The sequence below is a fragment of the Excalfactoria chinensis genome, chromosome 2 (genome assembly GCF_039878825.1).
Source record: "Excalfactoria chinensis isolate bCotChi1 chromosome 2, bCotChi1.hap2, whole genome shotgun sequence".
Classification (NCBI taxonomy): domain Eukaryota; kingdom Metazoa; phylum Chordata; class Aves; order Galliformes; family Phasianidae; genus Excalfactoria; species Excalfactoria chinensis.
The window spans coordinates 99,148,596-99,164,387 of record NC_092826.1 but is presented as its reverse complement, the minus strand read 5'-3'; the positions used below and the strand labels follow the sequence as shown (position 1 = coordinate 99,164,387).

At 36.8% G+C, this 15,792-nt stretch overlaps 1 protein-coding gene across 2 annotated transcripts in view; it reads left to right on the top strand.

Annotated features, from left to right (window-relative positions):
• The window catches only part of PDCD6IP (programmed cell death 6 interacting protein), a 32,089-nt gene extending 16,591 nt beyond the window's left edge, over window positions 1–15,498 (top strand). The window contains exons 7-18 of one of the 2 annotated variants that reach the window (XM_072328551.1): window positions 56–172; window positions 2,389–2,611; window positions 3,280–3,403; window positions 4,133–4,310; window positions 4,735–4,846; window positions 5,576–5,745; window positions 6,647–6,895; window positions 8,228–8,362; window positions 9,250–9,344; window positions 11,665–11,800; window positions 12,145–12,371; window positions 12,921–15,498. In XM_072328551.1, coding sequence (XP_072184652.1) covers window positions 56–172; window positions 2,389–2,611; window positions 3,280–3,403; window positions 4,133–4,310; window positions 4,735–4,846; window positions 5,576–5,745; window positions 6,647–6,895; window positions 8,228–8,362; window positions 9,250–9,344; window positions 11,665–11,800; window positions 12,145–12,371; window positions 12,921–13,083 — 1,929 coding nt within the window. In that variant the 3' untranslated portion in view covers window positions 13,084–15,498. Of the gene's footprint in view, window positions 1–40; window positions 173–2,388; window positions 2,612–3,279; window positions 3,404–4,132; window positions 4,311–4,734; window positions 4,847–5,575; window positions 5,746–6,646; window positions 6,896–8,227; window positions 8,363–9,249; window positions 9,345–11,664; window positions 11,801–12,144; window positions 12,372–12,920 lie in introns of both variants that reach the window. The other variant, XM_072328550.1, reaches the window with a different exon arrangement.
• Window positions 15,499–15,792: the final 294 nt, after the last annotated feature.

Below are 15,792 nucleotides of genomic sequence, written 5' to 3'. Positions count from 1 at the left end.
GTCTGTGGTGGTTTATGTGGTTGGACTTTCCCCTGGTCAGTATTTTTATTTCCAGGAGGTGTTTCCTGTTCTGGCTGCAAAGCACTGCATTATGCAGGCCAATGCAGAATATCATCAGTCTATCCTGGCAAAACAGCAGAAGAAGTTTGGTGAAGAAATTGGGAGGTTGCAGGTAGGTGATCTGAATAATTTTATCTTCTCTGAATAACATGGGAGAACTTTAAATCCTCAAACATTAGCTGAGTGTCTTAAACCTGAAACAGGCAGGATTGTAACATTCAAAAATTGCAGAGTGTATTTGATCACATGAATCAAATCATTGGTAGCTGCAAAGGTGAGAAATCTATCTATAGCTTTTATAGTGATGCATTTTTGTTTTGGGACACATTACTGCTGATACTGCTTGACATGTTAATTCTGTATCTTTACATTTACACGTGCTTCTTACCTCAGAATAGTTAATGGTTTTGCTAATAAATGTTCCTAAGTAATTTTGTCATAAAAAGAAATTAAATTCAGCCTTGTCTATACTTAATTCCTTTCCTGCAATCCTGACAGAAATCTGAATTATTTTTGAAAAACACAAACAATTATATTTTTAGGGTTTTTTTTTTGTCTATACCTGATTTACAGAGGGACTTGGTTATAATATAGTAATGGGTAAAGTCTTCTCTCTATCCCAGTATAGTATATGAAAAAGAAATACCTTAAATTAATGATTTTCTTCAAGTCCTCTGCTTCTTGAGAAAGGAAAGTAGGAAGTACCATTTTGTCTAGGGATCCACGTGCTCTATCAACACACAGGAAAGTTATGAGATAGTTATGTTGACATTTTAAAAGTTACACGTTTTTTGGTGCTGTATGGAGCTTGACACTTTTTTACATGCTCGTGTAATGAAGTTCCTGTGTGCACTTCTAATAGCAAATGTTTATGACTGTGTTCCTAGGTGATGGATGAAGGTATACTTGTTGTTTTCTCTGGAGTTCTAAGTCTGTGTAGCAGAGCTCTATTCTCTAAGATTCCACTGCTAGAGAATCTTGAAGTTTCTTTTTAAATGATTGCCACTAACAAATCTGTCTATATCAGATTTACTATTAACTTGTATAGTAAATAAGCTTCTGCACATGATTTCACATAGTGTTCTGTTAGAAAAAGTTTCCCTTTGTGCTTGATAGTTAAGTTGTTTTTGTGACGTCTAGAGGGAAGTATGCTGTTATTACTTGTTTCAGCACTGCGTCATGAATGGCGCACCAAGTCCTGTCTTATTTTATTAAACTAGAGACTTGTTATCCTTTCTGTTTACTTGTTTAGTTTTTTAAATTCAGATGCTATAAAATAATGCTACTTTTTGTTTTCCTTTTTTTAAAAACTTAATCAAATTAGGCTGGAGAGAAAACACTTGTTATGAAGAAATGCCTGTTTCTTCTCCTGTCGTTTCCTGTTTCTGGCAAATGCCTATCAGACTATAGTAATAGGGAGGAGGGGGGTGCAGAAGAGCTGCTGGTGGGTGATTTCTTGCAGAAGTCTCAGCAAATAGTTTTATTTCTAATACAGCTCTTTCCAACCCTCCGCTGTACAGTCCTCAGAAGCTTGAGTTCATGACTTTCTGTGAGTTTAGGTAGACCTTGATTAAAGTTGCCTCTTAAATGTGTTGGTTTTATGTATTGGCGACACAGATGTGATCAGGATGAAACAAATACCATCGAAGGTCAATGTCTTGCATTTCTCCTGCAGTAAATTGTGTGTAGGAGGGTCGGAGATCTTTGGGTTGTATGTAGCTTTGGCAAACAGAAGTGAAGGGGCAGCAGCATTTGTGTTTCGTTTTAATTTGCAGTAGGACTACAGCAACAATTCTATAGCTTCAGAGCTCAAGGTTGGAAAGCTATTAGTGGTAGGTGTGGAGACCAGGACTTTGGCTTTGCTTCTTCTATGCACCTGAGCAAGATTTGAGAAACTTCTGTGATACCTGTGAAAGCAAGCTTTGAATTTAAATTAACATGGAAATGGCTTGGTGACTTCTTTTGTAAGCAGGTGTTTGAAGTGTCATTGCCTTTAAGCTCTGCTTGGTTCTATAGGATTTGGGGTATTTATAGGATATTGTGGGATATTAGCTTGCTCACTGGTTTAAAAACAACAACAACAACCAACCAAACAAACAAAAAAACACCCAAAACAAAAAAACCCCACTTCAATTACTTTTTAATTTTTATTTTTGATACCCAGGAAAAAATTATCCCATTTATTTAAGGAAAGAATAATATCAATCACATGCTTTGGCAGTTAAGACACATGATTAACTGGGAAGCTAATCTTTTTTTTTTTTTTTAATAAATATATTAGAGCCATATCTTTTTTTCTCTCTAATTTTAGTTCTTTTAATTTCTTAGCATGCGGCAGACCTGGTGAAAACAGTGGCGTCTCGTTATGATGAATATATCAATGTTAAAGATTTGGTTGACAAAATCAACCGTGCGCTTACAGCTGCCAAGAAAGATAATGACTTCATTTATCATGACCGTGTTCCTGACCTGAAAGATTTGGAACCCATTGGGAAAGCCAGCCTTGTCAAGTCTACTCCAGTTGCTGTGCCCCTCAGTCAGAAATTCACTGGTAAGAGAAGTTTGCCAAGCACAGAGTAATTGCTGCCTTCTAAAGCTTGTTGGTGGCACGAAGAAGTAAATGTTTATTCTTGAATTATATTAAGTTCACTCAGTGTTTTCAAAAGCATTACTTTTTCCAGTTTGGTTTTCTTTTTTCTGCTTGAGGATAAAATGTACTGGAAGAAAAAAAACATAAATCATTATCTGCAATGTAATTTTAACAATTTTTCACAGCGGTTGTTTTTTCCCTCCATATTAAACCAATCTTTTTAACTTCAAAAGAGCAGTGATACAGGGGAAAACATCTGATTATACAGTCTTTGCTAACCTCGTTGAAGGCCTTCCGTAAAGCTGAAAAATACCAGTTTGGTGAGCAGGGGGTTCTGAAAAATTTCTTTTTCTTCTTTTTAAAAAAGAGCTTAAGGAAGGTATGATTCTTAGTCCTGCAATTGTTGTTTTCAATGAAATGCTTTTAGATTATTTTAACTCAATTTCAGTCTTAAATGGAAATCCAGTGCATTAATGACCTTTGGAAATTTTAACACACCTGGAGTAAAGAAGTATCTTAAACTATACAAATCAGATCTCTATGCTACAGCCTGTACTAAACAGCCATGAAGATGGTTGCATCCTCTTACCTTCACGGTACAACAGTAATTTATACTTCTTTTATTGTAGATCTGTTTGAGAAGATGGTTCCCTTGCAAGTTCAGCAATCTGTGAGTGTTTATAACCAGAGAAAGGCAGATCTAGTAAACAGGCTAATAGCCCAGATGAGAGAAGCCACAAACTTGGCAAATGGGTAAGTATGGTTGCTTCTTAACTTGTTCAGGAGGAGTTATGGAACACCCTCAGAATACTAATTGGCTTGTATCCTGTATGTCTCCAGATAACAGTGAAGGTTGTTTATTTTTGTTGCTGTATAGTAGGCTAGCAAACTTAAGTCCAACAGGGGTATTGAGAACTACTTGTCTGCATGCAGGTATTAAGGCTAAAAGTATCTAAAGAACTAACACCATTTCATTTTCTTCAGTCTTCTCAGTTTTTAAGAGTCTGGCACTTGCTCTGAAAGAAATCCACTATCATTAATCTGGAGGGATTTTCACATTTCAGTGGTCAGCTTAATTGAACCAATGATACGCTACATCATTTTCCCCACCACTCCCACCTCCAAAGGCTTTTTTTTTTTTTTAATAATAAAAACTTTACAAAGTTGGTAAATAAAAATGTAACTCAAGGCAGTTGGTAATTTATCTACCAGGTAGTTGCTACTGAAAATATGTGCCATATTTCTTAGAAGCTGGGAGTCTAGGATGTGTTCACCTTTTAAAAGCTTTGGAAGAGCTCTTGTTTGTTGAGTTTACCTCCCAAAGTACTCACTTTGACCTTTTTGCTCAATGGTATGTCAAATATTGTGTTTCCATTCTTTTATTGACTGTGTGAATGTTTATTTGAATAGCAATGCTATTTATAGGATAAAATCACTTTAATGCTGCAGACAAGGTTCCATGTAACATGTTGACTCTTTCAGAGTGTTGGCTTCCCTCAATCTTCCGGCTGCTATAGAAGATGTGTCCGGTGATACAGTTCCTCAGTCTATTTTGAACAAGTCTAAAGCTGTGATTGAACAAGGAGGAGTCCAGACTATTGATCAGCTCATCAAAGACCTACCTGAACTGCTACAAAGGAACAAAGAAATCTTAGATGAAGTAAGTTCAGCAACTGCTAACACTAAAACATCCTTAAACACGGCCATCTAATTTGTTTTCTTTAAATGCTGATATCAAGGTGTGTGCGTGGTTATCCAAAATGCTTGTAACTTGGATAGCTCCTTAAAATCGCAGTGCTTACAGGAGCACTAAAAATTATGCTTGTAGTAGCACTTTAGATGTTTAGTCCATGTATGCAAAAACTGCACTGTCAAGTAAGTGAACACCCACACAAGTATATTGTTTTTAATATCAAGGTAGGGAGAGTGGGGGAACATTCTGTAAAAAACTTTATGCCTTATACATCCTTTACTATTTGCAAATTATAGAAGATATGTATTCTTTTTATTTCCTAAACAAGTTCTATACTTTGTAGCTCTTTCATGCTTACATTGTAATGCATGTATACTTCTAACCCCTTCAGTCACTGCGGTTATTAGATGAGGAAGAAACTACGGACAGTGAACTCCGAACAAAATTCAAAGAACGCTGGCAGCGAACACCATCCAATGATCTGTATAAACCTTTAAGGGCAGGTAAAGTTCATACTTCATGACTTGAATCCAAGCGATGTTCTAAAATGTCTGGTTTTATGTAAACTAAAATAGTTTTTTACATACTGTGTTATATTGTCTTTAAAGATAAACCTCAATTTAGGAGAGTGTGTGCTCAAACATCCTTACGGCAATCTGTACTACTATTTGGAGTTGGGAGTTGATGTTATGGCAGAGGAATTAGCATGCTTCATCACCCCTGGAGAGAACATATGTGCTAATGTTTAGAAATTCTATATAACAGAAAAATGGCCGCCCTTCTAAGAACTTGTTTTCTGTTACCACTTAAGTGGGTCTTTTAATTTAATGCTTCTTTCTTTGAATGTTAGCTTTTAAAAATCATTATTTCTTAAGGTGTTTTTTCTTTGGTTTGTGTCGTTTGTTTTTTAGCAGTTTGTCACACTTATGCTAATCACCCCAGCAGGCTTTCTGTTCTTGATGTGTATTGTTGGGAAGGTAGCAAGGAACTGCCACCAGTGCCTTAGTTAAGCAAAGTTTTTCAGGCTTTAAAATTGGAGTGGTTTGCACTGAGTGTTTAAAATGCTTTCATGTGTCTCTCTGGATAGTTAATATACCTGCCTTGTTTGTGTACTGTTTCTAAATGAAACTTAAACTTTGTTTTAAGTCATAAAAGCATTATCTTGTGTTTGTATATATAAACTGGTGCAAGACAAGTTTGAAATATTAACATTTTTTTCTTCCCACCACCAGAGGGAGCCAACTTCCGTAATATCTTGAATAAAGCTGTACAAGCAGATGGGCAAGTTAGAGAAGGCTATCAGTCTCACCGAGATACCATTGCACTTCTGTGTAAGCCGGAAGCAGAACTCAATGCAGCCATTCCTTCTGCCAACCCAGCAAAAACATTACAAGGGAGTGAGGTAAAGCATGGAAATTAGCCTCTATTCTGTGTAGAAGGATTCACAGAATCACAGAATCTCAGAATTGTAGGGGTTGGAAGGGACCTCTAGAGATCATCGAGTCCAACCCCCCCTGCCAAAGCAGACTCCCTACACCACAGAATCACAGAATTGTAGGGGTTGGAAGGGACCTCTGGAGAGGATTGTTTGTCTAGCCAAGTATACTCAAGTGAACTGATGTGTACGCTGTTCCATAAGGCACAATTAATATGGGGGACAGCACTTCACAAATGTGTTCTATACTTTGTTTTGTGTAGAATCTACTGAAGTATGTTTTATGATTACCGTAAGCAAGTGTGGTTGTTAAGTACAGCAGAAGTGGTTGACAGACTTGTAATAGGAGCAGTACTAGATGTGTGCTTTCTTATAGGGTGGGTTAGTGCTCAGGCCCTTGGAATTTTTTTGTCTAACTGTTCCAGTATTTCTGAGCATCAAGCTATTACATCAATCTGCTTTTGAAGGAAGTCATCGCTCATTAACAATGATAGGATATTTTTCTTCTAGAATTGCTTTAAAATCAGTATAATTTAACTTGCCATGTTTAGAACATTGTATTGGAAAGTACCTGATTTTTAAAGAAAAAAGTCCTTATAATTATAAGTAGTTATTCAGCGTTCTTAGTGGAAGCAAATCTGTAGAAGAGAAGATAGCTTAAGGAATGCTTGAAGTTGCTTGTTTCTTTGTTTTTGTCTTTAATCATGCATCCTTAAAATGTCATTTTAAACACATAAACAAAAGCTCATACAGTAATGTTGCTGGTGCTAACAGTGAAGAGTGCAATATAGAAAATAAATATTACGGTATATACTTTTGCAGTAATTCTTCAAAACATATTAATTTCTGACAATTTTTTTTTGCCTAGGTTGTTAATGTATTAAAAACTTTGCTGGCTGGTCTGGATGAAGTCAAAAAGGAGAGAGAACAACTGGAAAATGACCTAAAATCTGTGAACTTTGACATGACGAATAAATTCCTGACTGCACTTGCGCAGGATGGTGCTATAAATGAGGAGGCTATCTCTGTGACAGAGCTGGACAGAATTTATGGAAGTTACACACAGAAAGTGCAGGAATCGCTGAAAAAGCAGGAAGAACTTCTAAAAAACATTCAGGTGCAGTAGCTTGTCCTCCTTTATATATCTTATAATGTCTTCATTGCTCTCAACATTTCTTTAACAGTGCTGTAGAACTATCACTTTGCTTTCTATTCTGTTTTGTTGTGGACTCCTATTGTAGACCAGCTGATATTCCTTTACTCATCTGATCACTGAGAAATATCTGGGAAGAAAAACAGATTTCTAGTGACCTCTGCCAGAGTTCTAATGTAAATTCCCTTGGACTGACTTTAGCTCAGTAATGCAGATTGTTTTGCCCTAGAAGAAATTTATCTGTGCATAAGAGGTTTTGGGTTGATTTAATTCTCTTTCTCCCCACCCCATCATCCCATCTTGATATCCTTTTGTGAGATTACAGGAGATCAGCCTTTGCTGTCTGCTAGAAGACATTTTTCTTCTCTGAAGCAAGTTTTAGCTTATTCCTTATTGCTCTTTATGCTTGACTTCCAGCATCCGTGAAGCTCAAAGTAAAAAACAATGAGAATTTCTCAAAGTGTGAATTATAATCTTTACCTTCATTTGTCATTAACACTAGAAATGGGTACCTGGCAGAAGAGGGAGTCCTAATGCTTAGTCAACTAAGAGTTGTTTGAGTAATCGTGCAGCCTGTTTGCATGCAAGATTACTTGCAACTTCTGCCTGCAACTGGCACTTGGAAGAATATAAATAAGAAACCCTTCAAAAAGGATAAAGTTGTCTCTTAATTACTGTATGGCCCTGTTTGACAGGCATTTTACATTCATATATTTCTCAACTTCTGAAAATCTTGATGGATATTATTTAGATGCTTGAGTGTCCTGGAATTCAAGTTTGGCTGCTTCTGGCAGCTGAAGTAGTCTTTTAAGTCTGTTTTTTCCCAAAGAAATGAGATGGTGATCCAAAGTCAGTTTTCCACTTTGCTGGCCTTTTAATAACTTGTCATTGTCAACCAAATTTGAGGTAGAGCTTCTTAAATATACTAGCACTCAGTATGATTTAATGAATAACAGTGGAGTATAGTGCAGCAGAAAGAGCCTAATTAGTATATCCTCTGAAGGAGTGTCTACAGTAGGAGCTTAAGGATTATCTGGAGGCCAACTAAAACAGAACAGATAATTAGTTGTTACCTACTGCCAGTTAGTTAATACATACAGAATTCTTAAATAGCCACTGCACTTGGTAGTCAGTGCGTGTCAGGAAGCACACTGTATGGCTGGAACGTGGTCAAGGTGGGTGCTGGAAGAAGAGGGTAGAAGCACTGAATAAAACTAAAAACAAGAGATGCAGAATCTGAGGTGGGATCGGGCTGCATTATTTTCACTGCTCACTTTTTCCCTTCCTCCTCTTAAGAACGCGCATCAGGATTTTTCAAAGATGAAACAATCAAACAATGAATCTAATTTGAGAGAAGAAGTTTTGAAGAACTTAGCTGTAGCAAATGACAACTTTGTGGAACTCCTAGCCAATTTAAAAGAAGGCACAAAGGTACAGTAATACTTAAGGAATTGGAAGAATATTTTAGTTACTTAGTGAGGTGTGAATCAAAAGTAAAAAACTCTGTAGTCATGCTAAGTGGGAGGTCATTTGAGAGGATTTTACTGCAGAAGTGAGGACAGACAATAAGGTGCTTGAAATTTGATTGCTCTGCACATGTTCCTCTCTGGAAAGTGAGCTTTTCTGAGTATTGGTTTATATTAAAATGGGAAAAGCTATTAATTACAGTGGACTGACTAATGCTGAATTACCCACATAAGCTGTTTTGTCTAGGGAATTTATTCTATGGTAGTTAATCACCTCATCAATTCTTGTTTTATATACTGCTAATATGTACATGAGAAAAGGTGTGTGTTGGGGGGGGAAATTATTCAGTCCACTTTCTTAATCTAGTCTTCCAGAAGGCTTCCTGCTGCTTTGATACTAAATAGTTTTCCTAGCTTATTGAATTGATAATCCTCTAGAGAAAAAGGGTGAAAAATTGAAATATTACAAAACAAATCAAATGCGTGACTGAAGATGGTAAAATAATTAGTCAATAATAATAATAATTAAAAAAAGAAACAACAGAAAACCCCACTTAATAAATAATCAACCTACAGCGATCCGAGTTTTGTTCTATTTTAATTAGATTCTCTAATTGTTTTGAATTATTTATGTGTTTTGATATTGATTATGTGCAATTAGATATTGCAGACATGGGCTCCAGTTGACCAGTACGTGCTTTTGCAAAAAGTATAAAATGCAGTTGCAGTTCCTGCTGGAATGGTAGGCTGTGATCAATGGAGTAGCATAATGCCTATATCAGTCACTGTGTAGAGAAATGCTACTGTGGAATCTGAAACTCTTGGCTGAGCATGTTTAATTTTTGTTACTAGTTTTACAATGAGCTGACAGAAATCCTTCTGAAGTTCCAAAACAAATGCAGTGACATCGTCTTTGCTCGCAAGACTGAAAGAGATGAGCTGCTCAAGTAAGATTTAAATGTTTTACCCGTTGTAGAAATTGTGAAGCATTTATCAGAAAATAATCATGGGAGACAAATGTACTGTGGTACTTGATGACATGATGAGGTATCTACACGCACCCTTCCTTTTGCTTCCTCTTTGCTTTACACGTTAACCCCACTCTTTTCTTGAAATTCAAACTTTCAAAAGTAATAGCAGAATTTACCATTAACTTGTTCTATGTTTACCATTAACTTATTCTATGAATTCTGTTCTCCTGTTCCCTTATACAGTTTAGCATGAATCTTTTTCATCGTAGCATGGTTTTACTCTACTGCATTCTTTTTTTTGCCGACATCTGGTAATCATATTCTTTCTTTTGAGGAGGTTTTGATTTGTTCCTTACCCCCGCTGTTATCTTCGTTTGGAAGGTCAGCTAAATGGTTTAGTGTCTAATTGTCATTTATATCCCTAAGTGTAGTAGAGGGAGAGACATAGAAGTTCCATCTATGATCCAGTCTGTTCCTTTATTATTGTTTAGATTGTGCATGTTGCCCTTACTGCTGAAGGAAGGCGAATACATTTTCCTTCACGTGAAGGACAAACAACAGTTTCACGTTGTCAAGGTCCCATGCATGTGACCATGCTAGTACAGTATGCTTGAAACGTAATTTGTAGGCACTTGGCTTGAGAGGAAAGGGTAATTGAAAACACTTCCTATTTTCACCTGTCTTCAGCAAAGCACACAGCTTATTATAAAAAAGGCTAATTAGTGAAGTTCCAGTTGGTGAAAATACAGTTGTTTTGTGCAAGTACCATGTCATGAATAATTTGCTCAGACCTCAGATGATACCTTTTATGACCTCATCCGTTTTAAAACTGCTTTTTATCACTTGGATGTGTTGTGTTTTTAAATAAATTCCTGGCAACTGTATACAACCCCTTCCATTTCCTTTCACTTCTATTTTTTTTTCCCCCCTCCTTCATACACAAATGAAGTTCAGAAGCTGTAACCTGCCTAATGAAGGCTTAGTTTTTTACATGTCTTATATGTTAACAATTAGTGTTAAAGTTTTACATTTACTGCCTCATACATGATCTGTTCACTGACAAACTCTTGTCATCCAGAGACAGTCAAATTTGGGATGCCCAAGTATGTGATACCAAATGTGTTTCTCAGTTTGCTCACCACACTATTTTAGTCACTCACTGTGTGTCCCTCCTGTTCCTTGTTAAAATCAAATACTGGATACTGGCTGTGGGCTATGCCTTCACTTACTAAAAATTAAGCTGTTGATCTGGTGTCTCATTTAGGTGGAGTTTTAAGCTTTACAGTTGATGTTTGGTCACTGGGTGCCAAAATGCACACTTGAATGTGAAGCTTAACACTTTTCTGTAAGCCAGCAATCTCTGCTGGGTAATTTTAAGAATGAAATTGTGAATTCCTTCCCTGAGTTGCATCTTTTTCTCAGATGTTAAGATCAGTTTTGATAGTTTCAGCATATTGATGTTGAAAAGTTATTCCACTGTCCACTACAAGTACTTTGACATATACATACACGTATGTAACAGTTCATGAAGGCAATATATCCAGCTTTTCCCTATAGTTTCCAGAGAAACTGTAAAGATGATTTATTTGAGTTACTGTTCTTTTTCCGTACAAATAAAGATGCCAGTTTTATTCTCCTCTGCAGCTCACCTATGCATGCTATATAATTCTTGCTACCTAAACTGTATGCCTTTGTCAGTCTCCCCTGTCTTTTCTTTCGGAATGCCAGGTACGATGTGCTATAGCTGCTGCATATTGTTATGTATCTCACCCATCACTTTTTTAATGCAAAATTTTTTTCAACTTTAAGTGTATCCTAATGTGTTTTGGAGAATCTGCCATATCTCAAGTGTTGAATTTTATTGTTTTTTGCACTAAGAAATACACTGCATTCATCTGAATATGTAGGTACATTTGTACATATATCTCTGCTTGCTCAGAACTTTCATGATGGACTGACTGTAAAATTTCACTATTTAGTGGAAGCTAAACACAGTGCCAACACTTCTATCTTATCAAAGTAGTGTCCAAGAGTCATGATCTATACCAAATACTGACTTGGAACATAAAGATACTATTAGAAAATAAATGTAACTTTTAATCAAAGGTTTTGCTGGAAGATTTTCTGTGATGAAAGTGATATAGGCTCCAAATTGTTTGAGCTAGCTCACTGACTAGGCTTTAAATACTAGGTTTAGTTTGTCTTTTTTAAGAAGTTGTTATACACTTTGTTTTTTTCTTGTTTGTTTGTTTGTTTTTAAATAAAGCTTATATGTATACTTGTCTGTTTTTAATAGGGATTTGCAACAAAGCATTGCTAGGGAGCCCAGTGCACCCTCTATTCCTCTGCCTACTTATCAGACCACTCCAGCCGGTGGAAGTAAGCCTGCTGCTGCTTCATCAACTCCCACTCCAGCACCCAGAACCATGGTGGTAAATATGTTACAGAATTAGTGGGTTGAAAGTAGGTCTGTTCTTTTGAATTCTACACTGGTCTATAACGTTACATAAATTGTTCCTTGATGTACTGGAGGATTTTGGAGAGTGTTTAAGTAAAATGGAGGAGAGAATCCAAAAACTCTATGGGAAGGTTTATTATATCCTGCTGGTGTTAATAAATTATATATCTGAAATTGAGTGTTTATTGCTTTGCATTATCTATGTGAAATAAATATAGAATATCTGTTTAAAAAATAAGAAATAAGCCAACCATATGATATAGCTATAGATTTTGATTCTTCCTGAAAGCTTCAGTGTGATTAATTTTTTTTTTTTAGGGTACTAAACCGCAGCCACCAGCACGGCCACCACCACCAGTGATTTCTGCAGCAAGCAGTTCCCCTTCTGCATCGGCACCCTCTGGAACAGCTACAGCACCTCCTACTGCTCCTACTCCTGCTGCTCCTGCTGCTCCTACTGCTCCAGCTCCAGGAGCCAGTGCATCAAGCACTGCGCCTTCACAGGCACAGGGACCTCCTTACCCAACTTATCCAGGTTACCCAGGGTACGTTATAGGAGTACTGGAATTCCTACGTTGTGGAATGTTAACGCAATCTAAAAGTACTTGTTTGTTACTTGTGATGTATTTAAATCCGTTATCATTTTAGATGTGTTTAGTATTCTTGTGGCATGATGTTTTTTCAGTTTCAGTTGTGTCACTCTTGCTAGAATTATTTGCACGTAGCATTTGTTGGGGGTTCACTTTAGTTTGAGGGAGTTTTTATTTGAACATTTTCCTGTTTAAAAGGGAGAGGGAGATAGGACTGCAGTTCCTTAACTGTGCTCTGTGGACTGTCACCATTCCTCCCATAATTAGTTGGTGTTTATCACCTAAATGTTGGCATATCATTTTGAATTCCCAATCTCTTACTGAAGATGACAATATATAGAATAAATTCCATTTGTGTAGTGTGCTTTCTTCTGACACTCTTTTCATCTTTCTGGAGTCATTACAAGGATTTTAAGGCAGCTGCTGTCTCTTACAGAGGCAGACTCTTAAAATTGACATAAGCAATTTGCAACTAAGATGTTTTTTTTGTTTTTCTTCACACAGGTATTGCCAGATGCCAATGCCGATAGGCTATAATCCATACATGTATGGCCAGTATAGTCTGCCATATGCCCCATCGCCTGTATTTCAGAACCCTGGACAACCACCATATCCTCAGCAGCCTGGATACCCTTTTCCTCAACAGCCTTATTTCCCACAGCAATAATATATCCGCGAAGAAACTCTGCTTGTTAAAAATCTTGGAGAAATCTGCAATAAGCGTACTAAAATTTTAGCTTCCGTTAACATACCATACTGAACTGTATGCAGTCTATAACTCTTGTTCATTGTTAACTGCTCAAAAGTGTCTAGATGGGTTTTTGATTACGCTAAACACTGAGATCAGGTGCGGTGGTATAGACTGTCAAGCAATGCCAGAATTAGAACCTAGTTCAGTGGTCTGAAAACTCTACACTACACGTTGGCTAGCCCTAAAATGTTTCTTTGCAAAAATCCTATAAATAACAAATGGGATCAGATGAGAAAAATGAAGCAGTGCGTGCACTGGTTGTGATATATTCTATGAAACTATATAGCCTTTCCTTCTATACTCTATTGGTTTGTATTTTTTTTGAGTTTAGTTAAAATATGCTATTTTGTCTAATAATCAAGACCTTGTAAATCATTGGTTAATAATAAATTACATAAGAATGGTTTAAATATTTAGCATTTCCATTACCAGAAAAATGTATTGTGATGTATTGTCTCTTTTAGATTCTTCCATTTATCCCTTGACTTACACTTGACCATAACACAAAACTGACTTTGAGTGCTTAGCCTTACAATTGAATTTCAACCTCTTCTTGAGCTTTGTTTTTTTGGTGACAGTCTGTCACTAACCATTTTAGATATATAGCAGATAAAATCGTGCGGGTAGAATCCCATACCTTTGAAGTGCATTGGATTAAAAACTGCTGATTACCACTTTAAAATAATGGTTGCTCTCATCTCAAGAATCCTTTTTATAAGAAGGGAGTTGAATCAAGGTCCTTGTTAGAGAAGTGGTGGTTGGTTGGTATAAAAACCTTTGTTTTTCTGAGAAAAGTTGATCAGAAACATGTAACGACTTACCATAGGGCAACTACTGATTGTTGGAATTCTCCAGATTGTTTTTATATGATTTTTTTCCTTCCATCCCCTCAAAACGCATTCCCTCAGGGAGTTTGTAATTAGTGGATAAATTGGTTTTGTTTGTTTTTGTGGTTAAAAAACTCATCTTGCAAATTACAGCATGTAGAGTATTTACTTTTGGATCCATCTTCTCAAGGGAATAACAACCTTGCCCTACATTTTACATTAGATAGTGAAGAATTTAAGGTTGTGGTTAATGGCTTCTACCAAATATTTGCTAAGCATTTTTCAATCTCTTTTAAACTTGTTTGTGTAGTATGAGACTCTCTTCCTTTTAACCCTTCACACGTGTTACTTGGTTCTGTGGGGCAGTTCCTTTCTTGAGTGCTTTGTTCAGGATGTTCTGGCCATACAGAATAGCTATCACAAAACTATGTTAAGTGTTACTACTTTTGTTTTTCTATTTAAGTGCCTGATTAAAATAGCAAGGTATATTTTAATGTAGAGGTTTAGAGGGTGCCAGTTTTTGTAGCATCTGCGTGGAAACCTCGCTAGGTCTTGAATACTCTTCCACTTAAAAGAAAGCAGCATATGTATCCCTGTGAGCTCCTTTCTTTGTCTCGAGTTCTTGCTATGAGAACACTCCAATTACTTTGTGAAGACTAATTGTCTTTTATGCTCCCTGTCCTGTTCAAAAGGTGTAAAGTACTCCTCTTTCAGAACATGAGTATCTAATTAAAAATAATGTTATTAGTCCTGTAGAAGCTCAGTGACATGGGGGGAAATGATGGAATAGGGGAATACAGCACCATAGATACAACAGTGCATGAAAATGAGTGCTTTGCATTTCCTTTTATAAATGGCTGCATGGGGTGGCATGGGAACTTCTCAGACTTCTATTTTTTTTTGTAGTAACGCATAAGAGGCGAGCAAGGATAATGAGAGAACTCTAGGAAGGGGACTGATTTGAACCAACAATCAGAACCTGGTTTTACTCAACTGGAGAAAAAAACAAAGAGAACAGCAGTTTCCACTAATCTCACTGTGTTGATGTGAGCAAGCGCGAGTCTAATGCCACCGTTTGAGTTCTGTATTTCTAGTACACTATTGCCTGTAGATTATTCCATTTGTACATCAGATGCTTTTGAGTAACGGTAATAAGTTCGTTCCTAGTGCCTCAATTTACAGAACTTTAATGCTGTATAAAATGTAACCTGTTCAGCAGAAGGATTCCTCAACCTGACATTTGAGTTTAAATTTCATAGATCTGAAATCGCTGTTAAAAACATTTTTCCAATTGTGTTAGTTTGCTTTGGTCTGCTGTCAGTTGAATATGTATAGAAACCTGTGCATTGCTTTTGGCTTTCACATGACTGTTTCCTATTTTTCAAGAGAACAGAAAAACCCAGAGACGTGTCTGTATCTGCTTTTAAGCATGCAGCTATCATGACTTCAGTTGAAATGTTACCTTGTTCTTCTATAGTTTATTAAAAAAAAATCCATTAGAAAACCTGATTTCGTGGCTTTCTCTCTTGAGTACCGTGGTTTCGGACAGGATGTTTCCTGGGAATGGATGGGAATTACTTATGAGCCTCAAATGAATTTATGCTGTAGTGAACGCACCTTGCGTGTCGGGTACTGTGTGACATGGTAGTGTGTCCATGCAGGTGCTTTACAGTGTTGCGGCTGCTCATAACAACCTGGCCTTAAATCTTGCCAGTTGTACTCATTTGTAAGGCTGATGGAGAGCATTTCTCTTTGACTCTATGAGGAAGAAATGGTGAGGCCTCCTCAGCCTTTCAGA